Source organism: Thermothelomyces heterothallicus (genome assembly GCF_042370625.1).
Source record: "Thermothelomyces heterothallicus CBS 202.75 unplaced genomic scaffold P884_scaffold_4, whole genome shotgun sequence".
Taxonomy (NCBI): Eukaryota; Fungi; Ascomycota; class Sordariomycetes; order Sordariales; family Chaetomiaceae; genus Thermothelomyces; species Thermothelomyces heterothallicus.
In genome coordinates, this window is record NW_027192565.1 from 650,216 (window position 1) to 675,663 (window position 25,448).

At 57.8% G+C, this 25,448-nt stretch overlaps 6 protein-coding genes across 6 annotated transcripts; 2 read left to right on the forward strand and 4 right to left on the reverse strand.

The window, feature by feature from the left end:
- Window positions 1-1,012: 1,012 nt before the first annotated feature.
- On the forward strand, window positions 1,013-4,386 carry P884DRAFT_237940 (VTC domain-containing protein). The gene is made up of 3 exons (XM_069440061.1): window positions 1,013-3,064; window positions 3,098-3,722; window positions 3,872-4,386. Exons 1-3 carry the CDS (start codon window positions 1,332-1,334, stop codon window positions 3,974-3,976), a joined length of 2,463 nt encoding a protein of 820 aa, XP_069300058.1. The 5' UTR covers window positions 1,013-1,331; the 3' UTR covers window positions 3,977-4,386.
- A 1,028-nt stretch (window positions 4,387-5,414) lies between these two features.
- P884DRAFT_297487 (uncharacterized protein) lies at window positions 5,415-7,889 on the reverse strand (the record flags this gene model as incomplete). Its single annotated transcript, XM_069444522.1, has 1 exon — window positions 5,415-7,889. The coding sequence occupies one exon, from the start codon at window positions 7,887-7,889 to the stop codon at window positions 5,415-5,417; it is 2,475 nt and encodes an 824-aa protein (XP_069300059.1).
- Window positions 7,890-9,415: 1,526 nt separating this feature from the next.
- On the reverse strand, window positions 9,416-11,167 carry P884DRAFT_275477 (velvet factor-domain-containing protein; the record flags this gene model as incomplete). The annotated part of the gene is made up of 2 exons (XM_069442846.1): window positions 9,416-10,932; window positions 10,990-11,167. 2 exons carry the CDS (start codon window positions 11,165-11,167, stop codon window positions 9,416-9,418), a joined length of 1,695 nt encoding a protein of 564 aa, XP_069300060.1.
- Window positions 11,168-14,137: 2,970 nt separating this feature from the next.
- On the forward strand, window positions 14,138-15,113 carry P884DRAFT_256157 (uncharacterized protein). Its single transcript, XM_069441045.1, has one exon. The coding sequence runs from the start codon at window positions 14,427-14,429 to the stop codon at window positions 14,841-14,843; it is 417 nt and encodes a 138-aa protein (XP_069300061.1). The 5' UTR covers window positions 14,138-14,426; the 3' UTR covers window positions 14,844-15,113.
- A 1,665-nt stretch (window positions 15,114-16,778) lies between these two features.
- Window positions 16,779-17,047, reverse strand: P884DRAFT_193371 (uncharacterized protein; the record flags this gene model as incomplete). The annotated part of the gene is given in 2 exon segments (XM_069437753.1): window positions 16,779-16,847; window positions 16,859-17,047. Coding segments are annotated over 2 exon segments (258 nt in total), but the record flags the coding sequence as incomplete, so codon positions are not given.
- A 2,022-nt stretch (window positions 17,048-19,069) lies between these two features.
- P884DRAFT_283076 (uncharacterized protein) lies at window positions 19,070-23,772 on the reverse strand. Its single transcript, XM_069443635.1, has 3 exons — window positions 22,918-23,772; window positions 19,448-22,864; window positions 19,070-19,379 (listed from the first exon to the last, which is right to left on the reverse strand). Exons 1-3 carry the CDS (start codon window positions 23,512-23,514, stop codon window positions 19,197-19,199), a joined length of 4,197 nt encoding a protein of 1,398 aa, XP_069300063.1. The 5' UTR covers window positions 23,515-23,772; the 3' UTR covers window positions 19,070-19,196.
- Between the last annotated feature and the right edge of the window lie 1,676 nt (window positions 23,773-25,448).

A 25,448-nucleotide genomic window follows, 5' to 3' on the forward strand; every position in this document is an offset into this window, starting at 1 on the left:
ATTGGACACGGAAATTACGCGCTCGGCATTGTAAGTCTATTTTGAGAAGATTGTTTGTGCTCGTTATTATTCTTCTTGTACGGAGTAGAAGACAACTTTGCTATGCGCATCGCCGCATGGATTGATTGGCCCGCACACAGCCCTGATTTGAACCCCATTGAACACGTTTGGTCACCTCTTGAATGGAGGCTCGCTCGGATGCACATGCATATTGATTTCGCTTGGAGATGCTGACCAGGAATGTTTTTGCCGAATTTCACATTGTTATGCTCCTCGACTCTCTCGGTTCTTTTGTACGCATCTGTGTATTCTGCACGTGTTTAATTTTACGCAGTGGTTAGACGTAGTACACCATACCTGCAGGGTAGGCGGTGCGTGCTCTGTAGCAATAGCAAGTCGTGCTGCTAGAGCAGTGCTGTAGTGTCCCTACCGTGGTAAAGTGGCTTTCACAACCGTTAGTTATCTGTGCTAGGAGGGGGCTTATCCAGTTTCAGCCACGTGGGGCATTGATTGGGCAATGGTAACAGCTAGGAAGCCCGCATGCCTCGGAGCTCCAATTGTTGGCCGATCCGGAGCAAGGTAGCTACAACTAATTAGGTAGTTATGTACGGATTACTATACTCCATCAACCGCCCTACATCTCTTGCTAATGACGATGCCAGCAGAAAACTTGGCAAATACAACTATGTAAAATATTAGTTAATGATTTGGAACTCCTAAAGCTGTTAAAAAAGTACTGAGTACCTCTCAGGTATTATTATAGCTGCATTTCACCCCGGTGTCGCTTCAAGATACCCATGTTAACCTTCGGCCCTTGAATCACGAGGAGCTTGGGGTGGTGTTACAGGGACTTGCACAGCGGTGTCGGGTGTGGGGCAGGCTTTTCGGAGATCTGCTGTGTTGCGGGGGGGTGCGTGGGGCAGAATTGGGGCGATCGAGAAGTAACTAGTCCGTACTTGTGTAGTGTACGAAGCGATGACGAGAGTGGTATCCATCCTCCCGACCACAGCTTCGCATCGCCCTCCGGTTTCCATCTTTGCCCGTCTCGCATCGACAACGCCGACGCCCCAATTGCCGATTGCGCGTATGGTAGGTGTGAACGTGACTTGGATCCTCAAAGATCGTTTTACATAACCTAGTTTTGAACATTCTTATCGTCACCGCGCATTGCACACGAACAAGCACACCCACGCACACGCCCACACCCACACACCCACAAACACCCACACACCCACAAACACACACAAACACACGCACGCACGCACGCGCACACGACGACTGCGCCCTTGTCCTGCTCTGGCGCAGTTGCTGCACCTTAGGTACCCTTGAGGATGCGCTTCGGCAAGACACTCCGGCAATCGGTCTATGCGCCCTGGGCGGACAAGTACATCGATTATGCCAAGCTGAAGGGCATCTTGCGCGAGGACAGGCCCGACGACGAGGACGAGCCATGGACCGAGGACGACGAGAACCGCTTCTGCGACGAGATCTTCAATGTGCAGCTCGAGAAAGTCGCCCAGTTCCACGCTGAGAAGGTCGATGACCTGCGCCGCCGCGTGGACAGCGCATTCGAGAAGCTCAAGGAGCTGCCCGCCGCCGCCGCCGAGGAAGGCCAGCCGAAGAAGCCCGCTGTCGACCCCGGGCAGCTCAAGGAGCTCGAGGGCGAGCTCGACGCGATCACCAACGAGATCAAGGAGCTGCAGAAGTACAGCAACCTCAACTACACGGGATTCCTCAAGATTGTGAAGAAGCACGACCGGAAGCGCGGCGACCGCTACAAGATGCGCCCCATGATGATGCTCAGCCTGTCGAAGCGGCCCTTCAACTCGGAGCAGGCCTACCGGCCGCTGCTCAACAAGCTGTCGCTCATGTACTTTGCCATCCGCCAGCAGCTCGAGGAGCCCGGGTCGGCCGACGGCTACGGTTACCCCGTCGATCCCGACAGCCAGCCGGAGATGCACAGAGGGGAGAGGTACACGGCCCACAAGTTCTGGGTCCACCCGGACAACCTGCTCGAGGTCAAGACGTACATCCTCCGCCGGCTGCCCGCCCTGGTCTACAGCGAGCAGTCGGCCAACGAGGTGGACGGGCAGCAGGATCCGACCATCACGTCTCTCTACTTCGACAGCCCCCGCTTCGACCTCTACCTGAACAAGGTCGAGCGGAAGACGGAGGCGTCGTCGCTGCGCCTGCGCTGGTACGGCCAGCTCAGCTCGCGCCCGGACATCTTCCTGGAGCAGAAGCTGGTCCACGACAACGGCAGCAGCGAGGAGCGCAAGTTCGTCATCAAGGAGAAGTACATCAAGCCGTTCCTGGACGGCGAGTACGGGATGGAGAAGTCGGTGCAGAAGATGGAGAGGACGGGCCGGACGGCCGACGACGTGGCCGCCTTCAAGTCGACGGCGGACGCCATCCGCGACTTTGTGCGCGCCAACAAGCTGGAGCCGCTGCTGCGGGCCAACTACAAGCGCACCGCCTTCCAGAAGCCGGGCGACGACCGCGTGCGCATCTCGATCGACACCGACATCGCCTTCATCCGCGAGGACACGCTCGACCGGGCCCGGCCCTGCCGCGACCCGAAGAGCTGGCACCGCGCCGACATCGACGACGGCAACATGACGTACCCCTTCGCCAACATCAACCAGACCGAGGTCTCCCGCTTCCCCTACGCCGTCCTCGAGGTCAAGCTGAGGGAGGACGGCCGGGGCAAGCGGCCGTCCTGGGTCGAGGACCTGATGGGCTCCCACCTCGTGCACCCCTGCCCGCGCTTCTCCAAGTTCGTCCACGGGACGGCGTGCCTGTTCGAGGACTACGTCAACCGGCTGCCCTTCTGGCTCTCGGACCTCGACACCGACATCCGCAGGGACCCCCAGGTCGCCTTCGAGGAGGAGGAGTCGCGGCGCGCCCAGCGGGCCGAGAACGAGCAGGTGGTCGGCAGCCTCCTCGGCACCAGGGTCGGCAGCGGCGGCGGCGGCTCCTACAAGCCCTCGCGCAGCTCGCCCGTCGCCAAGTCTTACCTCGCCGACCGCGCCGCGGCCGACGCGTCCCTCGCGCGGACCCCCGAGTCGGCGGCCGCCTTTGCCCGCCGGAGGAGAAGCAGCGCAGCCACGGCCGCCGGCCACGCGGACGAGACGGGCGAGCCGAGCACGGCCCGCGGCGGCCGGCCGGAGCGCCAACCGCCAGACGAGCAGGAAAGCCGCCGCGGCCTCAACTACGGCACCCTCTCGTCCGTCTTCCCGAGCTTCTCCTCCCTGTCCAAGTACGCGCGGGCCAAGCAGGCCCGCGAGGGCGCGCGGCGGGGCAGCCTCGCGTCGTCGTCGTCGACGTCGTCGTCGTCGGGGGGGAGGGCGCCCTCCCTCCCGCCCGGGGTGGTGGAGCCGACCGAATGGATCAAGAACGCGGGCCCGCTGCAGATCGAGCCCAAGGTGTGGCTGGCCAACGAGCGCACTTTCCTCCGGTGGCAGCACGTGTGCGTGCTGCTCGGCGGCCTGGCCGTCAGCCTCTACACGGCCGCCGCAGCCAGGGGCAACGCGCTGGCCCAGGCGGTCGGCGCCGCCCTGCTCGCCGTCGCCGTCTTCGCGGGCGCCTGGAGCTACTGGGTCGCCGTCCGCCGCCGCCACATGATTATCCAGCGCAGCGGCAAGGATTTCGACTTCCTCTTCGGGCCCCTCGTCGTCAGCTTCGCCCTCGCCGTCGCCCTCGTCGTCAACTTTGTCCTGGCGGTGAGTTGCTCCTGCAATTTATCGGACCTGCTGTACCATGCCTACCTAGCATTCTGTGCTCTTTTATTTTTAAAAATATTTTTATTATTTTTTTATATCTCTCTCCCCGTAAGCCGTCCTGGAAGGTCAGTGCTGACTCGTCTTGGCAGTACCGTCGGGCTTTCGAAAAGGGCGTGCTCGGTGATGGTGGCAGCCGGCCCGTGATGGGAGCCAACGAAAGCGTAGGTGGGGAGATGGGTGAGTTGCGCATATGAGTTGGCGGCGTGAGCTTTTTGTGCTTGGAATGAGAAGATGGGTGCGGTAACTAGATAGATAACCTGAGTTCGATGGGGAAAAGTGCGAGATTGGGCACGGCAACGAGGAGAAGAAAAAAAAAGGGGGGGCGCGTACTTATGGGTTCTCTCGGTCGAGGATCCTATCGGCTGTTCATCTCGTCATAGGTATCACGGTAGCGGGCATAATGGCTTTTTGGTTAGTGACTGCGCTGCAGTTTCTGTGTGTGTCAGCAGTTTGAAGTAGATTCGAGGGCGTTCACCCAAGGTCGGCAGTCGTCTGGACTTTATCATGCTATATCCGTTTCATAAGGAGGCAACATCATCACGAGACGAGCAGGATGTATGCTTACGGTGGGTTCAGTTGGCCAAGGTTGACTTAAACAATCGGCGTATGATTAATATGCTCCTTTATGTAACGTGCCCATTCTCTTAACGGACCACAATTTGACGTCTTGTCCAGACAGCGGCCAGCAACGTCTTCCGTAGTAGTCATCATAACATCGTCATCATCATTCGACAGCTGGCTTCATCACCCTGTGCTGTACGTACAAAAAAGAACCACGACAACCAAGTCAGTCAAAAAGCCCTCCCACCGCCCCTCGCCGGTCACTACTACCGCTTCCTTCCAACCAACAACAGCGGCATCCGACATCTGCCACTCCCTTATACATATAACCCACCGGTCTGGGGAAGTTCACAACAGAGCCTCCGACCAAGAACCCCAGCAAAATGGTTCCAGCGCCAAGTGAGAAGGAAAAAGAAGAAAGAATAAAGGAACAGCGACAACGTCTGGAAGCAGGCCGCGCACACCCTCGACAGCGATCCTGTAAATCTCGTATGCACATACAGTCCAGCAGTCCAACCCGCTTCTAAACGGTGCCGCTCAAGCGCTGGCCACATCCATACAACGTGCCGTCTCTTTCCTGTCTTTTTCTGTTTCCATGTCATTCGTGCGAAGCCTCGTCAGAAGAAAAAAAATAAACGTCGTTCGGGTCATCAAGGGTCGTCATCAAACCAGGCACATGGCAGGGGGCAAGGGGCCATCGCAATCCAGCCACACTCCTCTGGATGTCCGAGAGTCCGTCCTGTCCGCCCAGACTCACTCACTCGCTCGCTGCCAGGCCCGGCCGGTTATAGGATGGGTAGGGAAGAGAAAACAAAGGAAACGAGATAACAAAGAAAAAAGAAGAAGAAGAAGAAAAAAAAAGAAACCAAACAAGATGAACTCCAGGGCCACACCCGTCCAGTTCTCCGGCTGTGGCCAACCTCGGCTGCTGCAGTTTGCCAAACGACGTCGGCACAGAATGCCAGCGCCGAACGGTGACGAGAGAGGGAGATAGAGAGACGAAAAGAACGAGAAAAAGAGAGAAAGAAGGAAAGGAGATGAGGGAGAAGACAGAAGAAGACCGGGAGCGAATCATGACCCCCAAACAGGGATATTCTCCACGTCCACGTCTACGTCCACGTCCACGTCCCCGCCGAGCCCAGAGTCGCGGTTGGCCGCCTTGGCCTCGTCTCCCCCCCTCTCCGCCCCCTCTTCCCTCTCCATCTTCTTCATCTTCTTGGCCGCCTCCCCGCCGCTATTCGCCGCAGGCCCCACGACGACGACGACGACGGGCGCGGGCGGCGCCGGGGCCGCCGTGGCGTCGCAGAACTCGCGCGGGATCCGCGGCACCAGGGGGATCCCCTGGTTCGGGTCCGGCACCACGCTCAGCGGTCTCTCGTCTTTGTCTTCATGCTTGTGCCCGTGCCCGTGTGGCTGTTTATTATGCGGACCCCACTCCGCCTCCGCCTCCGCCTCCGCCTCCGCCTCCGCCTCCACCTCTCCATCCTCCTCTTCCAGTGACACGATGTCGCTCTCGGAAGTGCTGACGACGCGCACGCTGCGCCGGACGTCGGTGAGGAATGCCGCCGGGGGCGGGGTGAAGTTCCCGCGAGGCCTTGGCGGTCTCTGCCCGAGGGCGCTGGACAATTCCTCCGGCTCCGGCTCCCGCTCACGGTGCGCCCCGTCCTGCTGCTGCTGCTGCTGCTGCTGCTGCTGCTGCTGCTGCTGCTCCGGTTCGTCGATCATCATGGCGTCCGGGTCGGCTTCAACTGCACTGGCCGACGACGGTCGCTCCGAAAAGGGCCGCCTCCGGGCGAGTCCGAGGATGCGCCGGCGCCCGCCATAGTTGGGCTTAGTTAGCCTACCAGGCCGGATCGACGTGTTGTTGTTGTTGTTGTCGTCGTCGTCGTCGTCTTCGTCGTCTTCGTCGCCGCCGCCGAACTCGTCGATCGACGGCGGGGAGGTGAAGCCGCTAAATATCGAAGAGGTTGGCGACAGAGGGCCGGGAGGATTCGGGGATGTCGACGGGCGAGGCCGGCCGAGAGTGCCGAATTCGTATTGGGAGGATTTCTTCCTTGCCCCTGTCAAGTCGATCGACAGCCGCGATGCCGAGTGACGCAGCTTCTTTACGAGCTTTCTGGTGACCATCTCGGCGTCGCCCGCCAGGTCTATCGACGCCCCGCGCTTGGTGCCGCGATTCGGGGGGCACATGCTGGCCGGCTTCCCCCACGAAGAGCCCCTAGGCGGCGGGGGAGGGGCCATGCTGCCGCGTATCGGCGACGATAGAGGCGCGGTCGGCGTCGGCGTCGGCGTCGGCCTCTGTTGCCGTACGGCAGCCATGTGGTCGGCAAACGACTTTCCCGGTGCCGAGGCGGCATTTCGGGGCGCGGCCATGTGCTCCGCAAACGACCGGGTCCCGTTCGACGCCGCGGCGGCACCGCCCGTCCGCAGAGGATGCCTGCCTCCCCGAATCGCATGGGCCTCGAAGAATCCCGAGGCCATCAGGTTCCTGTAGCTCTCCAGCACCTCCTCGCGACTCGGGTACCCGGCCATCTGGGGCGGCTGGGCCCGCGCCCCGGAACCGGCCTTTTCCTCCCGCCCCATCAGCCTCTCCTTGTCCTTCTCCCGGTCGACCTTCCGCTGCTCGGATCCGCCGCCACCAACCATCGAACTGACGACCCGGCCGATGCTCCCCGACGACTTCGACTTGCTCAGGTGCAGCTTCTCGCGGACCCCATCCCAGAGCGGGGCGAGGAAGCTCGTCTTCTTGACGACTCCACCAACGCCGCCGCCCCTCTGCTGAGTCTCCTGCTGGACCGCCGAAGCACTCGCCGCCGGAGCCGACGACCGGATCCAACCGCCCGCCGCACTCCTCGGCCGGCGCAGCCCAGACCTGCTCGTCGAAGTCATCCCGCCGCCACCCCCCGTGGTGCCATACCCTCCCGTCATCCCCTTCGCGAGGAAGCCCCGGCCGCGCTCCCCAGCGGCGGAGCCGCCGCCGCCCGCAACGCCCCACTCCGCCCCCCACCCGTGCCCGTGCCCGTGCCCGTGCCCGTGCCCGTCCTCGTCTGCATCAGCAACACCGCGCCCCGTCTCTCCCCTCCCACGGCCGTCCACCTCGCGCCCCCGATCGTCGTCGTCGTTGTCGTCGTCGTCGTCGTCGTCATCATCGAGCCCGAGGAACCCCGGCGGCGGAGCCGTCGACACCCGGTCGTTCATGGACCCCTCGACGAACCGGCTCTGGCCCGTCAGCACGGCCGCGGACGCCGAGAAGCCGCGTGGCGAGAGCGGCGGGCGGGCCGACGGGGGGGCCGACCTGAACCCGGACGCGGACGCGGACGCGGACGAGGAGACGGGGTGCGCAGAGGCCGGGTGCGGGGAAGCCGCCGCGGAGGGGAAGGCCGGGCCCGCGCTCCAGGCGAGATCGCTGGCGGTGCCGGCGCCGGCGCCGAGGCTTCCCCCTGGCCACGGAGCGGGCGGCGGTGGCGGAGGAGGGATGCCGCTCGTCTGGATATGCGGGAGGCTCAGGTTGTGCCTGTGTTGGAGGCGTTGGCGAAAGGAGGCCATCTCGGCTGTCTCAATCGGGTTATGCGGGTTGCTGAGTGCTGGGGTTGCATGTAGGTAGATGATGATGATGATGATGAATCCTGCGTTTCTCTCGCGCTCTCCTCTTCCTTTTGTTGCTGCTCGTATATCTTGACACCGTACTCGTCGTACTCTGCGTAAAATTTCTCCTTTGCTGTGGCAGTGGCCAGTGCGATGCCGCTCCTTGGTGTTTTGTCCTGAAATGTGCTTGCAACCGAGTTCGGGGACCCCGGGTTGTTTTGTTTACTTCCGCCGGGCGGGGTGCCCAGCAACGGACAGCTGGAAATCAAGTAAGTTATTCGTAGAGCTGACCGAAACTGTGCAATCACCGCCCGCCAAGAGCGGAGCCAATTTCCGTCTTCCCAGGCAGCGACAACAACAGCAACAATAAAGCCACGTAGAGTGGTGCGCGATGCGCTTGTTTCAAACTGGTGCGAACATTGTCTTGAACAGCGGCAGCGAAAGTGGGAAGGAAAGCGGCCACTCAGCGAGCATTTGCCTGGGTTTTCTTTTTTTTTTTTTTCTGGAGGGCGTTGCCCTGGCCCGCTGTTCCCCAGATTGGCCCGTCCACACCCTGCCGCTGGCCGACCGGGCAACCGCAACGGCCCGCTTGCAGGGAGGAGCAAGGCACAGCAGGGACCGGCCAATCACACAACATTGCTGCTACGCAGAACTCCGACAAACCAAGGCAATAAACGACCATCGGAACTTCTTGCGAGATTGCAGGTACCATTGTAATCAACCTTCTAACTCCAACGTAGATACACATCCTGAAGATAGAAACTAAAAAAGAGCCCAGAGATTAGATTCGGGCCTAAGCCGAATCCAACAGAGAAAGAGCCAAAAGTGCTGCTTTAGTTTGTACCAAGCAATAGGAACCCCCTCCCCCCAAAAAAGCCAATTTCCCTCGTGGGTCCAGCAAGCTCACTCGTCATGCTGTCCATGTCCATGTATCAGGTATTTAGCCAAACCTCTCAACGGCCCACAACCCCCTACCCCTTCTGTATAGAAGTGACAAGGAAAATACAACGAGAGCGACGGTCCGTCGTATGTCGAGCGGGGTATCCGCAGCGGGAAAACGAAACAGCAGCAGAGAATGTGTGTATCCAGCGCGTCCCGCAAGAAGGCAATATTCCAAAGCCCAATGCCAAAGCCAAGTTGAGACGCCAGGCACGGCGCCAACCCCAAACTTCCGAGCGAGGCGCCCGCCCGCATATATATATATATACACGTATACAGACCCAAGACGGAGCGCCTTCCAGACAACGTCGAACCCACCTCAAAACCAGACCAAGCATCCAAAAACAGATTCACACCCATTGTCCATGCATCTGGGCGCCTCAATCCCTAGAAACCGTTCAAGATGAAGAAGGGAAAAGAAAAAAGAAAGGAGGCAGAAGATGGAAGGCCAAGAGAAGCAAATATAAGGGGTGAAAAGCGAGACACGAAAAACAATAAAGAGTGTGTGACACTCCGAAGTCGATTCATGACTGCCGCCGAATTGCCCTTTAGAACGGTAAGGAGCTGGCGCTCTTCTTGGTGCCATCGGCGCGCATGAACGACATGCACATGACATCCCCAGCAATATCTTCTGCTGTGGCCGTCTCGCGTGCGCCGTCTTGATATCGTGATGGCCCTGAGTCCTGCCGGAACGATTGATCGTGCGCTCGCTTGGTTCCCGCGTACTGAGGCGCTGGAGGGAGCGACGACGGGTGCAGGGGGCCGTTGCTGCTGCTGCTGTTGGTGGGGTGAATGAGGGGAGCCAGAGGCGCGAGCGTGCGGGGGACGTTGGCCAGGCTTGTTGGGCTCGGCATCGGGAGGTGGCTGGTATTGTTGCTGTGGTTCGTGTCCATCTGAAGCGGCGGGAGGACCTGGTGCTGGTGTGGCGGCGGCATATGCGCTTGTTTCGGCGTCGGAGGGTGGAACGGGGGAGGGGGAGGCAGTGGTGGGAGCTGAACGGGGCCAGAGGGGCGGTATTCGAGGTGGATGCTGTCGCGGCGCGGCGGCGCCGGATTGATCGGGGCATACGACGACTGTGAGGTTGTCCGCTCCCTGCTCTGCGATCTTGGTGTCGCTGCCGCTGGCGGCGGGGGCGGGGCGGGATATGACGACTGCATCTGATAGGAGGAAGTACTCTGAGCTGGAGGATATACCGGTGAGGCAGGAACAGAGGGCGGCTGCGCGTATGATTGGGGAGGTGCTGCAGGATACTGCGAGTTCGAGTTCCCGCCGAGGAACTGCAGATGTCCGCCGGACGGCGGGTTCTGGCCGTATTGCGGCGGGTAATCGGCCACGGACGGGCGGCGCTGCGAGTCTGCCGGATATGGTGTGCGCTCCGTGCTGCCGCTCATCGATCGCGCGCGGTTGTAATCGTTGCGATTGTCGGGCGTGGCCGTTCTCCTCCTGCGGTTATATTCGTCCTCGGCGTTGTCATAGTCCCCAGTTGGCTTGCCGTCGCGGCGCCTCATTCTCACGTCACGGCGGATCCGGACGCGGCAGCCTTGCTCCGCAACCACACGGCTTAGCGCGGTGCTCTCGGCGAGACCCGGGAACTTCTTAGCACTGTAGACGACAAATTCTTGCGACTTGACCTCCATGCGGAAGTCAAATGAGCCGCCGGTGGCGGGGTTCAAGCCGGCGATGGGCGGATGGCTTCCGCTGTCGCAATCCTTGTCTCTGTCCTTGTCCTCCTTGGTTTCCTCGTACAAGTTGAAGGTCAACTTGTAGCGGCCTTCGTGCCTTACCGACAGATCCGGGAAGAGGAAGTAACCGGCCTCCAACGGCCGATCCAGATACGCCATGCCCGAGACCGGCATGCCGGTGAGCACGGGCGGCGTGTTAGTGGAGGATGCCGTGCCGCGAGCATGAGCCAAGATGCGGGCATGCTCCAGCGTGGCGAAGAGGAAGAAGTTGGCATTGTAGACAAAGGTGATGTCCTTCTCCTGGGCCAGCTCCCACGTCTGACCTTCGTAGATACGCAGTTCCACCACGGGAGGCGGATCGACAGGGCGGCGGTCGGCGGATGCTGCAACCCAGGTCAGCATTTCCGTCGTCGTACAAAGCCTGCTTTGGATTCACCTACACTTCGGGCCGGACCCGCAGGCTCTCGCGCGCTCAGGCTGCTGGATAACTCTCATGCGATACCACAGCCTCCGGCCGCCCTTGGTGTCCCTGGAAACGATGGCTTCATCCAGGCCATGGCTGCTGTTTTCGAGGGCCGGAATGGCATGAGCGGCCGAAGCGAGGATTGGTGCGCCCATCTTGGCAAACAATTGATAGTAGATTCACAACTTGTTCTATCTACCAGCCACCAAGGGTCGGGAACTGGCAGTTAAATGATCGAACCCTGAGGGAGTGCGTCAGCGCTGCGCGTCACAACGCCCCGGCAAAGTAGCCGGAAAGCGATGGTTTGCAAGTTTCGAGTCTCGGGGACAGCGGGCAAGGGGAAGGAAAGAGGGAAAGAAAAGGAATATGTGCGCGGGTACTTACCCCGTGAAGCCGGCGGGTCGTTCGCGGCGCAATATTGACTTCAGACGTGGTCAAACGATTCTTTGATCGGACAAAGCGGAACTCTCGAGTCCCACAAAGTAGTAGAAAGCAAACGGCTCGCAATCGTGTGTAGCGTGTCGGAAGTGCACTGCTGGCTGATACGTTGTCCGATATTTTATTTTTTTCTTTTTTCCCCCTCTGTTTGCCGTTCGATATTGAAAAAGTTCGGTGACTCGAATATATATCGTGTCTGTGGTAAGAACGATCGGGCAGCTCGGTGGATGGGGCGAAAACGTGTCTGCGGAGGGAGGACTGAGCGGTCGGTCCCAAAGACCAGAGTGACGGGAACAAGCTGAGAATGCACGGCCGGACCCGAAGCGCTGTTATTGGGTGGGTGGCCAGGTGGCTCGTTCGTCTCAGCCAGTGGACCGGTAGTTAAAAGTTAAGCTCCTGCCGCAATCCGGTCGACCGGTTCCCGCGGTGTTGGTGACTGGGCGCCTCTTTGCAGCTTGTCGACAATCGTCGCGCCGCGTTTCTCCTACCGTGGTGGAAGGTTGTGTCGGTAGGGGAAGAGAACAGGAACGGTCGAATACGGCACACAGCAGGCACCGACAGGTTGAAGGATGCCGGGGAGAGAAAAAAGATGTTGAGCGGAGTCCTGGTCGCGACTTGCAGAGGGCGGCAGGGGGCCGCGAAATGAGGGCAGGCGCCATGATGCAACGAGGGTGCATGGGCAGTTGCATCCCCCCAAGTGGAGAGGTTGAGTGGTCCGGTTGCGGGCGCACAGTAAGGAAAGGGACTGGTCATGACAAGCACCGTGCCCACAGCTGCGGTCGTCCTAGTCTCGTGGGCCCAGCACAACCGGGTGGGGTGGGCGTATGGCTTGCTGACTGGCCGAAACATCTTCCCGACCGGGCGGGAAGGGGGGAGTTGCACAGTGTGCAATTTTCTGCGTTGGTATATGCTACGCAGGGCCGGGCATGGGGGCGCTAGCCTCCCTGCCGGGCCCTCATGCCGATTCTCCGCCACAGGAGTGTGTCTACGATACTGCTTCCTGTTGGCCAGATGGCTCAGGCCCCCCCCCCCCCATCTTCTGATCCAGGGTCTGCAGCCTTTGTGCTCAACCAGCCCGGGCCTTGCCTCGAAACGGTTCATCCCCTAAGCTACGATCTAAACCGCCGACGACCGTTTGCACCGCCCCGCCGCTTCCCGATGGAGACCCGTTTTGTTCTTTGGTGACCGAGTCCCGAGTTCTGCGAAAGAGAATGAAGTCTTGGCGGGTTGTTCAAGAGGGTGTTTGCACAAAAAAAAGGGAATCAGAAGCTGGCCCATCGCTAGCTACACAATAAAGATCTCGATTTGCCCCGAGCCGCTGACAATGGCGAATCAGGCGGCCCTGGCGCACACCCACCACCCGAACTCTCTCGGTTGGGGGAAGCCGGAACAAGCTGCAGAATTTGGTTCCCATCACACGTCGCGAGCCAAGCCACCATTCCGTTGACAAGAGAACCGGCCCAGAGGAGGGGGGCCCATCGTCTCATCATCTGCAAACACCCGGCTGTGCGAGCTGGCCGAGGAACGGCCGCTGGCTTCCAAGAAAGCTTCGACGCAGGGATGAAGAAAGCCCATGCTGGCGAGACGTTAATTTTCCCAAAAAAGAAACAGGAATTGCGTACACCATGGACTGTACGGTATATCCTAGACTTCGGATGCTACTCTGTTTGAAACCGTTGAAGAAATCGAGTGATGCCAAGTCTCAGCTGAAGAACGTGGGCCAGTTCTTTCCAGAGCACCGAGATCCGCGGTGTGCATGTGGCCGGCCGTCGAGACGCGTGGAGATGCGCTGACCGCACCATCGGTTGGCGAGGCGCCAATTCGGTCAAGGTCGAAGCTGTTGGTTGCGAAAAGCTGATCTGTAACGACCTTAAGCGCTTGCGCCCGCACCCAGAGTATCGGAACGAGTTGGCCAGCGGTTGCATCGGCACTCGAGGGGCATTTCAAAACGCCGTCGGCCGGTATTTCCGGGCAACCCCTGTTTGTGTTGTCTACGGGTCACCTGTTCCCCTCGCACCGCAGCTTCCAGCGCCTTGGAACGATCTTGGGCTGTGGGCCAATCTGGGAGCGGGCTCCCCTGCCTCGCGGTGGACGCCAGGATTGACGGGGGAGATACGGAGCAGTCCGTACGAGGCAACTCGGGCACTCCTGGCGTACAGTGCTCCGTACCAATTCGTCCTAGTGTTAACTCCAGTGGTCAATAATGGTGCTTTGCAAGCACTCAATTTTGGGCGACAATCAGCCCGCCATGAGGGATCTTTTTTTTTTTTTTTTTTGCCTCGTTGGAGCCGGCTCGGCAGCCCTTCGAGTCACCGGACCTGCTCTTACTGTGTTACTTTGATTGAAAGAGAAGGAGACGCGCGTACTACACTAGAAGATGCAGCACAGCCATTACCAAGGCTGACCGGAGAAGACGCGGAGATGGCTCCTGGGAATACGGACTTGCTCAGCTGTGTGGCGGCCACGGGTTTTCATTCGCGAAGCACACATCATTTTTGCGAAGTTTCCACACGCAAGACGGTCCGCATCAACTTTCGGTCGCGCCAGGATGAGTGACTCGGAGATAGGCTCCGGTAAGGGCGGGCAGTCCAAACGCAGAAAGATGAAATCCCTCTTGTAAGCGCGGGCTTGGCAATGGACGGGACCTCCTTGGCCACGAACGAACTTGGCTAACACGCCAGCGCCAGCAAAGGGGGCCTGTCGCGTGGAAAAGAGGAGCTGCTCAAGGGCCGGCTCGCGCTCGAGCACTCGCTCGGCCTGGGTCACAAACCCAACGCCATCCCACCTGCGGAGCCGTGCACGAACGGCCCTCCGCGGACGGTCCTGATCGGCTGGCACCCTGTGGGCGGGTCGGTGGGGAGATGGTTTGCTGAGCAGACCAAGCTCGGCGTCTGGATCACGGAGAAGGTGCACAAGTATCCCGACCCGTCGCAGCACTGGGCGGTGCTGGTGGGCGACTACTGCCACGAGTTGTGGATGGACGAGAAGCTCGACATCATCTACGTCAACGGGCGGGTCGACCAGGAGCAGTGGCAGACGTTCCGGGTGGGCGAGACGCGCTTCAACGACGAGGCGCTGCGGCAGGCGGGCGAGATGGTCATCTACTCGATGCGCAAGAAGAAGCGGGCGTATAACCTCATCAGCAACAACTGCCAGCACTTTGCGCTGCTCATGCTGGACGCGATACAGCTGGGGGCGGCGGAGCGGACCGAGTTCGCCACCACGCTCGCCGTCGTGCAGGCGGCGACGGGCTCGGGCAAGATACGCGACCTGTTTGCAGAGAAACAACCGCCCGGCGAGCAGCAGGCGGCGCTGGAGCGGGCCGACAAGGACAACCCCATCGTGGCGTTGGCGAAGAGGCTGATGGACCAGCACACAAGAAAAATTGGATAGTCATCACCACGTCCGGTAACGGTAATTCGACACGGCGCGGGTAGGTCGAGATGCAGGGGACATGGCACGTTGAAATAAAGGTCGGCCTCGTCAAAATGTGACGGAAGTGGGAAAAGAAGTACGAACGCTGCGCTGCCAGTTGAGGTTGTTGAAAGCCTTATGTGGAGTATGTAGTTAATCCGTACTGTACTCTGTATGTATGTACTCCCAGATCATCGCGATGCATGATGGTGTCGAGGGCAGTCAAGGGCCGTCGAGAGCGAGTGGCACCAAAACGGCAGCTTAGCGTAGTTAACGTTAAGCGTCTGTAAGCGTTCGGAAACGGAGAGCAAACGCCGTTCTGAACCGTGAGAATGCCCAATGGTTCGATTCCAAGAATCGGAAGCCGGACAAGGCTTGCGGCGCGAGGATCGGCGCGCTCGACACTATCGGATTGCACCGTGGTATCTGAATCCCTCCGAAAACTTTCGGGCGCAACAAAGCCCATGCTCTTGGGATTCTGGAGCCGGCCGTGTGGGGGCGTGGAGCGACTCCGGTTGTTTCATCCCAGACGGGGAAAGAGGCCTTGATCATGCCCGGCGCCGGTGATGGGGAATTATTACTCCCCGTTCTGACTAAGGCCGGATCAATTAGTAAGTTACTCCGTCCTTCATAATCTGTTTAAGCACACTAACTCCTTGCTACCCAAGGAGGTACGTGCAGTTCAGAACAACATCCATCAGGGGCGCGGAGGATTATTCTGCACGTCTAATCTGTAGTTACTCTGGTACAGGATTAACTACATTATGCACAACTTGACATGGCACTGCGGAACAGGACGTTCACACATGAAACTCTCGCACCACCTCGTAGGCTGGAGTACGGATTATATTCTAGTGTAATCCGTAGTTACCCTACTGCGTACACTACAAGTGACAGGTTATCCTTTGCATTACTAGTACGAACTAGTGTACCGTAGAGGCGTACGGAGTGCATACGACCTACATCACGTTTATAACCCCAAGACCGCCGCAGAGCGCCACTGGAAAACTAACACTAGTGTACGCAGTAGTTTGAACAAGGTCTTGCTCATATAGTGTACTATACGGATTACTATATGTGGTGAATGTACAGTCCATGATCCGTACACTACGCGAGTTATTCCGCGGGGAGGTCGTATTCGGGCTGAAGCGCGGTGCCAACTCCGTTCGTCGGTTGCCCCCATCACAATAGACAATTCCCTCCTTTAACACTAGTTAGTGGAATCTGCATCCTGTATCCGTACACTACTTTAGGTATGTATTGTACACTAGCGTAACGGTGCGGGAGTCCTTTCTTATTTCGATGTGATCCATTCGGTGCAACTAAAATAACGTGGTCACCATGCACGCACACCACGATCACACCACGCGCCCTCTTTTGCTTTTTCCTCTCTTTTTGGTGGCATTTTTCCCGTCTCCTTTTCCTGTTCCTCTTCTGCATACGGAGTACTAGTCTACTAGAACTGCTAGGATCGGCGCATGCGGTGGGACTGCCCCGGTGCCCCAGTGCCCCAGTGCCCCAGTGGCCCAGGGCTGTGGACGCAGTTCGCAGTTCCAACATGACTGATAACATGGTTTCGCCTGGGTTTTACTCAAAACTTGGGCATGTGCCGAGGCGCAGGAGCGCGCTCCGAGATTCCATAAGGTCTCAAATCAGGGTGGGTTGGACAGCAAAGTCAGTCGCGCTGTCCGCGTGGCATCATGGCCTCGTCGCGTGTCCCATTCCACCGGGGATGAGCACCTTTGATAGCATTGCATCCCATAGTTACCTGATATGCTAACCTTAAAGTCTCCCACTCGGCAAAGCTACTCATCGCCGAGGATACCCCGGTTGCAAACGATCCCCTCTTAGTGCACTATTTTTTTTCTTTTTTTTTCCCTTTTTTTTTTCTTTAGTTATGTTTTCTTCTGTTTATTACTTGCTTCTCTTCTTTAGGAACCCGCTTGCATCCGTCAGCGATCGCGCGGCGGCCGGCCGAGACCACTAACTTAGACGGGAGTGAGCTTTGTGGGCTTTGCGTCCCCACAAGCCTCCCCTGCTGCTGCCACCACCCCACCACCACCGGCGGATGCAGCAGCCCGGGGCTTTTCGGCTGCCGGCAGGATTGGAAACAGGGCCAACAAGCTCGCTTCTGCACCCGTGCCGAGGACTTGGACCGCGGGTCGCTGCTTGACGTAACATCCTGTCCCATGTTTTCTGGGCGCCAACGAGAGCGACTTGGCATTCCCGAGTGGTGACGGGCCCGAGCGAGGCAAGCTCGTAGGGTACGGACATTCTTTCCTCTTTGCTGCGCTTGGGAGTGGCTAGGAATATTTGAGGGTGATTATGCCTGCACGCTTGCCCGGGCCACACATCTTGGTTTCCGGAAAACGCCGCGAGGAGCCGGCTCAGACAACTATCCCCAAGCGCGATCTGGAGACGAGGCGACCACTAGGTGCTTACGGCTGGGTTCCGGAGAGCCGTCGTACGAATAGAGTGGGAGTGGAGAAGGAAAAAAAAAAAAAAAAAAAAAAAAAAAAAAAAAAAAAAAAAAAAGAGGACAGCCAGCTTGGTTCAATCATTCTTCTTCCTCGGACTGTCTGCTCGCAACACAGAAATATGGATACCAATCTCGAGTCCGCAGGATACTAACATAGGGTAAATTACCCTGGATTGCGTTCGTCAGCTCTGTTGAAAATGGCTGCACAGAGATGACACATCAAATTATTCGATGCTATCTCACACAGCAGCTTGGCGTGTACTGCCGGCAGAGGCAGTGGTTGGTCATGAAAGAGAAAGGAGAAGGAGTACGAGGTGAGTATGTGAGAGGTACGGAGTACCGTACGACATTTCACTGTTCTCTTCCCCCTCCTTTCCCCCTCTCTTCCCCCCTCCCTCCCGCCACCTCCGCGAGCCGCCCAGGCCGCCACACCTTGTTTGCACTACGAGGTATACACTAATATAATCATTACTACCATTGTGAAATATCGCCTCACTATTTCCGTAGACATGGATCCTCGTCCTGTTATTATCCGGCATTTTCCTCATATCGCTCCAGCAGTATGCTGCTTTACCCGGCTGCCGAGACTTCCCCTTCGTTTTTTGGCGAGTCGTGTGCGCCCCTCTCGTACTTTTCTTCGTCTCCCGATATGTCCTATTCTACGTCTCCTTTCCTTTCTCGTTCTTACATCTCTCACAATTATTACCCTCTTAGAAGGCGTAGAGTAGTTACGCATTTTTTTTTAAAAAAAAGGAGCGCTGGGAGGCGAGCTGTCACTCCGCCCGGCGCGAAGAGGAGGGGGCCGGGGGTGGTGGGGGGTTAAATTCGGCAAGTTATATGTAGCATAGCGTGCTTGGAGGAGGATGGCCGTCAATGAATGAAGAACCGTGGTGTGACCATCTGTGTGTGAGAAAGTTATGCGACCTTCTACAAGCCATCCACCAATCCGTCACTCAACAGAAACCGCTGCCATGTGCCATGGGGTTGGATATATGTAAAAGGGCGTATGGGAGTTTCGAGTTTGGGGCTTGCAAGGGCAGGAGGGAGGAGGGAGCGGAAAGGGGGGAGAGAAAATGGCGGATCACAAACGGCAAGAGAAACATCACAATTTGGCATCGAGGTCGACTTTCTGAGAAAGTAGCTTGGAAAGATGATGGCGTAGCAAACTTCCCAAAGCTCTTGGTTCTGTACAAAATGCTGCGCCCCCTTTGAGGTTCAGGTCATGAATGAGGTGGCTGAGTTTGACCCCTATCAACCGACACTGTAGTTATTTCGTGCAAGGACAGAACCCTTCAATAATACACAGACTGATCCCATGACATGGCACTAGGACTTGCTAGTTCTAGAGAACCCTCCCTACAATGATATCTATCAACTATATACAAGAAGGCATAACGGATAAACAAACTTTCTGACGATCCCACACCTGCCCCGGCGACAAAGACCGTATCGCCGGACAAATTCAAACAGCGCAGACTGTCTGAACAATTCAATACATGTCAATAGCATGGGAATCGGTATAAGCAAACACACAACGTCCGGCACCAGCAATCGTCAGGTGATTATAATCCGCCGATCTAGACTTGTACAGCAGACCCTGCTGCATTCCATAACGATGACCCCCGAGTAAAGCCTGTCCATCCAAAAAAAGAAAAAAAAAGAAACACAATAACTCCTCTTCCATCGTACGCCCGCGCCCTTACCAACCCCCCTTCCCCCCCTCTTTCCCTCTCTCTCCCTCCCACAAAAAGTCGTCAACAGTCACACGCTTTGGGATGATAAAGCAAATAGTTGAAAACAGTACAGATACCGTCCAGGAAAAGCCTTTCTTAACTCGCATCGTGAACATCGACCTATACCGCAGCAGCGACAACTTCCTCTGGTGCCCCCGCCGCCTGTCGCACATCGGGATTGGCAGCAGGTACCTCGACTTGCACCTTGGGAGCCACCACCGAAACCGGATTGCGGGTCGTCGCGACGAAGCCTGACATGCCGTGGTAGATCATGGCGCCAATCATGAGGATAAGCAGGGGAATCTGAGGAGTGTTTGTTAGCTAATGGTAACCGTCGCTAGAACAGCTCAAAGTTGAATCACAAAACATACCCAAATGAAGAATAGGTTACGGTCCCAGCTCAGCCTCTTCAGATTCTGCGCGTGGGCTCGCCGGAGCGTGGCTTGCTGCTCCCGGGTGATGGCATCCTTGCGGCCGATCTGCAGCAGCGCAGGAATCTCCTGGTCTTCCGACTCTTCGGCCTTGTCATCCACGGGAGCGGTCGTGCTCTCGACGGAAGCAGTAGTCACGGCGACCGCCGTGGTTGAAGTCTGGGGTTGGTCGAATAGGGCGGCGCATTTGGCATCAGCCACGGCGTCGGCAGCCGCATTGGCCGCAGAGGACCGTTTTGTGTCGAGGTCGCCTTGTTGAGGGAAGAGCTCGTCGTACGCAGGCGGCGGGGTGGCAGCCTTGGTCGAGAAGGGCGACAAGTATTGCCAGGCGCTCTCGGTCGGCCTGGTTGAGGGTTCCTCCTCGCCCGGCCCTGGCGGCCTGGCCCCGCCGATCATGGTGGCAAGCCGTTGCAGGACAGGATTATGGTATTCCGGCAGAGGGGGCATGTTGGGAACTTGGGGGAAGTTGGGAAGTTGCGCAAATTGGGGCAACTGGGGCAACTGAGGGAGTTGAGGAAGCTGAGGGAGCTGGGGCAGATACTGGAGATGTGGTCCCATCCTCTGTTGAAGTTGTTGGAACTGAGCGGCGACTTGTTCCTTGATCGCCGCCATGAGCGCGCTCGTTGCGTCAGTTCCACGTCGCCGGGGACGAGACGGACTTTTCATGCGAGCAGGGGTGTTGGCAGCGCTCTTGCGGCGCATGCGAAGGCCGGCCTCCTCGACCGCTCCAGACTCGTCTGGGATGTCAGAGGAGTAGGCTTCCGAATACTCTTCCGAGCTCTCGTCTTCAGGCTCGGCGTCATCGCTCGACGTCTCATCGAGCTCGTGGGACGCAGACGCTAATGCTCGGAGGGACTTGAAGCTCGCAACACTGTTGACCCGGCTGTGTGGCGAGCTATCGCTCTGAGGTCGCCGATGCTGCTCGCAGCGGTGAAGGATGCGCACAACTTCCTTCGACTTGGCAACGTCCGCGGGCGTCAGACCTGACAAGGTTCGCAGTGTCGGATCCGCCCCGTGGGCGATCAGTAGCCGGACAATCTCGCAATGGTTGCTCATGGCCGCCATGTGCAGAGCCGTATAGCCGCCGTTATCGCGCGGGTCCGGGTTTGCTCCTCGCGCGAGGAGGCCGGCGACAAAGCGGTGCAGGCCCATCTTGCAAGCCAGGTGCAGCATGGTCTGCCCCGTTGCCCTTCTCCTGAGGTTCAGCCGTGGCTTTCGGGTGCTGTTGCTGAGGTCCATGAGCTCCATCAGCTTGAGCAGGTGATTCTCCAAATTGTCCATGGGCCGACTGGAAGAACCCTCGACGCCGGACATATCGCCGCTGCCCGATGGGTAACCGTTCGCCGACTCTTTGATAATACGCCTGGCGAATTCGGTCGGATCCTCATAGCCGCCAGTCATTTTATTCCCGAGAATCATGAGCGCAGTGCGGAGCAGCTGCTGCTCACTATCATCGACATATCGGAACCAGTGGGGGCCTAGGTTGAGGCCCTTGATGGTGACGGGAACCATTCCCGCCATCTCGGATGGGGGTAACAGGCACACGAGAGACTCCGATGACCAGAACATGGTCCCGGGAGCCTGCTTATCGCCAAACATGACCTGCATCCCAGCTTCGAATCCCTGGCCCATCAGCGTAACCTCGATACCGCCGGCAACAGGTCCCTCGCCAGGAATGACCTTGAAGATAGCCCTCTGCGTTTGAGGCTGTTGAGGCCTCCCTTGTCCAGGGGCAGCATTCGGCGAGTATCGAGGCCCGTGATTGACATTGGGGTTCTGACGGTTCGACAACTGTGGACCGAACATGGACATGGCTAGGTTGGCCAGACTAGGTGTCCTGCTGGGGTTGGGCGAAAGTATTTGCGCATTGTTGCCGCTCGCACGTTGACTGTTCCCGAACGGATTCGTCGACTGCTCAGGCACAGCAGACCCAGGGCCGAACAATTGCAGCTCCGGGGGTGGCGGGAACGATGGAGGTGGCGTAGGGGAGAACGTCGACGATGCCGGCGTGACCATGGCGGGGCCCGAGGAAGAGTTATTATTAGGCACGCGGGTGGGAGCGGATGAGAACGAGGTATCGAGCGGTGTCATGGCCAAATCGTTGGGGATCTTCGTCGTCGAGTTGTTCGCCCTCCGCCTCTTCGCCGGACCGGTGGGGAAGGATGGAGATGCTGGGCGGGAGAGATGCTGAGCTGCCAGAGCCTGTTGGTGCTGCTCTTGCGGCATTGCTGAGAGAGGTGTTGAGCTCGAGGAGTTGCGCCTCGTCGCCTGCACGTCCAGGCTGGGAGAGGACTCTAGCGAAGGTCCAGGACCCGGCGCTACCTGGACGGGCAACTCTTCACGCGGGGTGAGCGTTGCGGCTGGCGGCGGTGGCCCCGGTACAGGCTTGGGCGGGGGATTGGGGCTTGTTGTTTTGTGGTCGTCGGTGATCATGATGGACTCCGACATGGTCTGAGCAACAAGCTTGCCGAGATGGTCGGTCAGGGTGAAGATGATCTGGAATCCCTGCTTCTCGGCGTGGTGCCGACAGTAGCAGGCGATTCTCATCGGAGCCTCCACCTGCCAGAACCTCCGAGGGCCGACCTCGGGCTGGCTCTGCAGAACCCAATCCTTGACCTCTTGGGTGTTGAAAACAATCACGCGCTTGGCCTCGTCCCGCCTCCAAGCCTCCTCGTCTTGGGGATGCTTCGACTTCTTACGGCCCGCTCGCTTCCGCTCTCTGCCGATGCAGTTCTCGCAGATTTGCACTTCGCCGCCTTCTTGCGTCTTTACCTCTTCGTCCTCTCCTTCCGACTCTGCATCCGTTTTCTTCCCGCGACGTCCCGCGGCTTTCTGGGCCCGTTGCAGCGCCGCGGCCTTCTGCTGCGGGACTTGCATTGCGCTCGTGCAGACGAGCATAGTGTGCAGCTCAAGCATATCCGGAGACGGCTGCGGAGGCGGTTTTGCCCAGAATTTGGGTTTGCTGATGGTATGCTTGGGGAGATGGACCTTTGTAACGCCCAGAGGGAGCTGGGGAAGTCGGAGCTTAATCGTGATCTGTGTCTCGACTCGCGATTTGGTGTTGGTAGCGCCGACTTCTAGTGTGTAGGGCCCCGGACCGTATGGTTGACAGTCAACAGGTGGTTGTGTAGCCACGTGCGCGTTATTTGTGAAGAACGTGCTTCCTGAGACGAGCTGACCCGTGTTTGGATAGAGGGCGTCCAGCAGACAGGCCATGCCCGTTGAAGTTGTACCGCCTGTCTCCTGGGAACCCCGAAACTCGTATTTCACCGCCGATGCCGGTCGAGAGGGGCGCAGGCAAGGGGGCGGTTGAGCCGTCGCATCTGGTTGCGGCCCTGAGGACTTGAAGGTGAACGGCTTCCCGACATGGTTAGCATGATACCACCGGTACTGGACGCGCCTAAACTCACTAGGTAAGATTCGTCGCCGGCTGCTGGCGAGCCCATCATGGCGTCCGGCGATAATGTCGTGAGAGCGGAGCCGAACGGACTGGGGCTGTCCATCGGGCTATGGAGAGATGATTGTGCGGCGGCGGCACGCCCGTCTAGAAAGTCGAGAGTTTGATCCCCAATCGGGAAGCTGCTGGCGTCGGACGCAGAGAAAGAGTCCACCATCATTTCCCAGTCCGTCTTCCGATGAGCGGCGCCGTCCGCCCGGGAATCGCCGGCCGTTAGCTGCGTCAGGGCCGTGGTCGAGGTTCTTTTGGAGGACGCCGAGTCGAAGGTAGACCCGCGATGGCCATCCCTAGAGCGGGGACTGGTGCTCACGAGCCCGAGGGCTTCGGAGGGAGAGCCGCAGTCTCGCGAAGCATCTTGCATGGCGTGGGACGAATCGGCGCCGGAGCTGTGCGGGCGGTGAGCGCGCGGGCTGGCAACATTGGAATCGAGCAAGTCGGGAAGCGGACTCCCTTCGTCAGAATCGATGAACTCGTTAGCGAAATGCGACTCGTTGATGTAGTGCGATATGTCGAATTCGGGCTCGCATTGTGTTTGTGCTGAGGCGGCCATTTTTGTTGGGAAGCGGGAAGTGGCCGACTTGCTGTAAAGATTGGGGTGGGATGGAATGCAACAACGGGTTGTCTCGGGGGGGGCGGCGACAGCGCAGGGCGCCGAGAAGCAAAATGGGGCAGGGAACGGATTCCGGCTAGAGAGAATCGCTCGACAGCGTCGGCATGCTGAGTGTGAGCAAGATCTGATTGAATGAAAAAAAAAACAAATAAAAAGGCGCCGAAGGAGGGCGATGACGCAGAGGCTGTTTTGGACGGAAAGGTGCAACTGCTCCCTCCCCGCGAGAGAAATTGGCGACCCAGAGTTGTCAGGAACCTGGTAATCTCGGGTCACGTCAAAACTCAAACATTGAGTTTGGGCAGAGCCACGCAATTGAGGGCGCTGGGCCTTGCGACAGGTGGCCGGTGCGCAGCGAATCGCATACCTAGTAGTGTATGGATATAACAAGGGTTTGCAAATAACAATGGAAATGATGGCCCGCATAACTACAGAGCACCGCCGTAAGTGCGGATTACCCTGTAGTTAGGTAGAACGGCGGGATACAGATCCGGCATGGAAATCTGGTTTACCTCGCAGACTTCTCAGCGCTCGTCACGGCAAGTACGTATTAGTTACGTGCAGATGCATATTCGCGAGCTACGCCAAACTTGCGAGCCCCAATTTGCGACACGAGAAAGCATTCGCACACTAGAGAATGCCGACTATCTCCCATGAGTTCCTGCACATCAGGCATGCGACCGTGGGCGGTGAGCTCACAAATCTCTGCAACAGCACGCCTGACCACATCACTTTCAGCCACCCTGTCGCCACGAGACACGCGCATGGCAAATCATCGAGCAGCTCCTCCATTTAGTCAAAGACAACCGATTTAGCAAGGTAAGTGAATTTACTACGGCATGATTTTTTTATTCTTCCGAATTCGGCCAATGCCTTGATTTCTTCGGATATGAACGAGTTTCTGCCACTGTCATGCAAGTGTAATGTGCACATAACTTCTGTCCTCGTCTGGGTAACCAGCTTCTCAATGCGATTAAGCGTGTTTGCTGAATCAGGTCAAGTCAACGCCGTCCGATGCAGGAAGATGGAGCAATTGCGGTCCCACTGGATCTCGAGCGCGCCCGGAACCAGCCAAGAATATTCGCCACTACGATATGGAGAGAAGCTAATTTAATCCGTACCCGGTGGTTAGTGCTGACTAATTAGTTCAGTACTACCACCTGTCTCCCGACAGGTAGGGCCAAAACCCCCGGACATGCCAATATTGCCGGACAGGTACACGTCCAAATATATGTCCAATTTTACCAGTCAACTCCCTATATTCGAAGACACAACCACTACCACAAGCCCAATTTAACCACTTTCCTATATATAATACCTCTGACCGACCATATCCAGGAACCAGCCAGTATATAGGCCGGCAAATGGCTCCTTACCGCTCGAACACGCTACCGAACCAGCCGCTTACCCTATAGAAACGAACCTAATATACGGCACGCGGCTTAACTATTCAAGACTAGAAAGACCTAGGTTGGCCGGCACTTGAAGTCTTTAAAGGATATTAGTCTTCTAGCCACTAGTAGTAACACGATTAGAAGACCTCGGTCGCTTTAAAACGATAAAGATTCCGCCCTCGAAGGATATATATACTAGCTTATCGAATCTGGTTCTCTTGCTGCCAAAGATCTTCTCGAAGATGCTATTAACCGTTTATAGGCACGTCGTGATCCTCCTTGCCCTCCTGTTAGTAAGTACTAATGGTTACGTTAGAAGTAGGATTATCTATAGTTTTAGCTAATATTCTTTAAACTAATTAAAGTAAACCGATTCTTAGCTAAGTAATAGGTAGAAGATCTAGAGGTATTCTTTAATAAACTTAAGGATACTATTAAAATATATAAGATTATTATATCTAGCTATTAGAACGTAGATAAGAC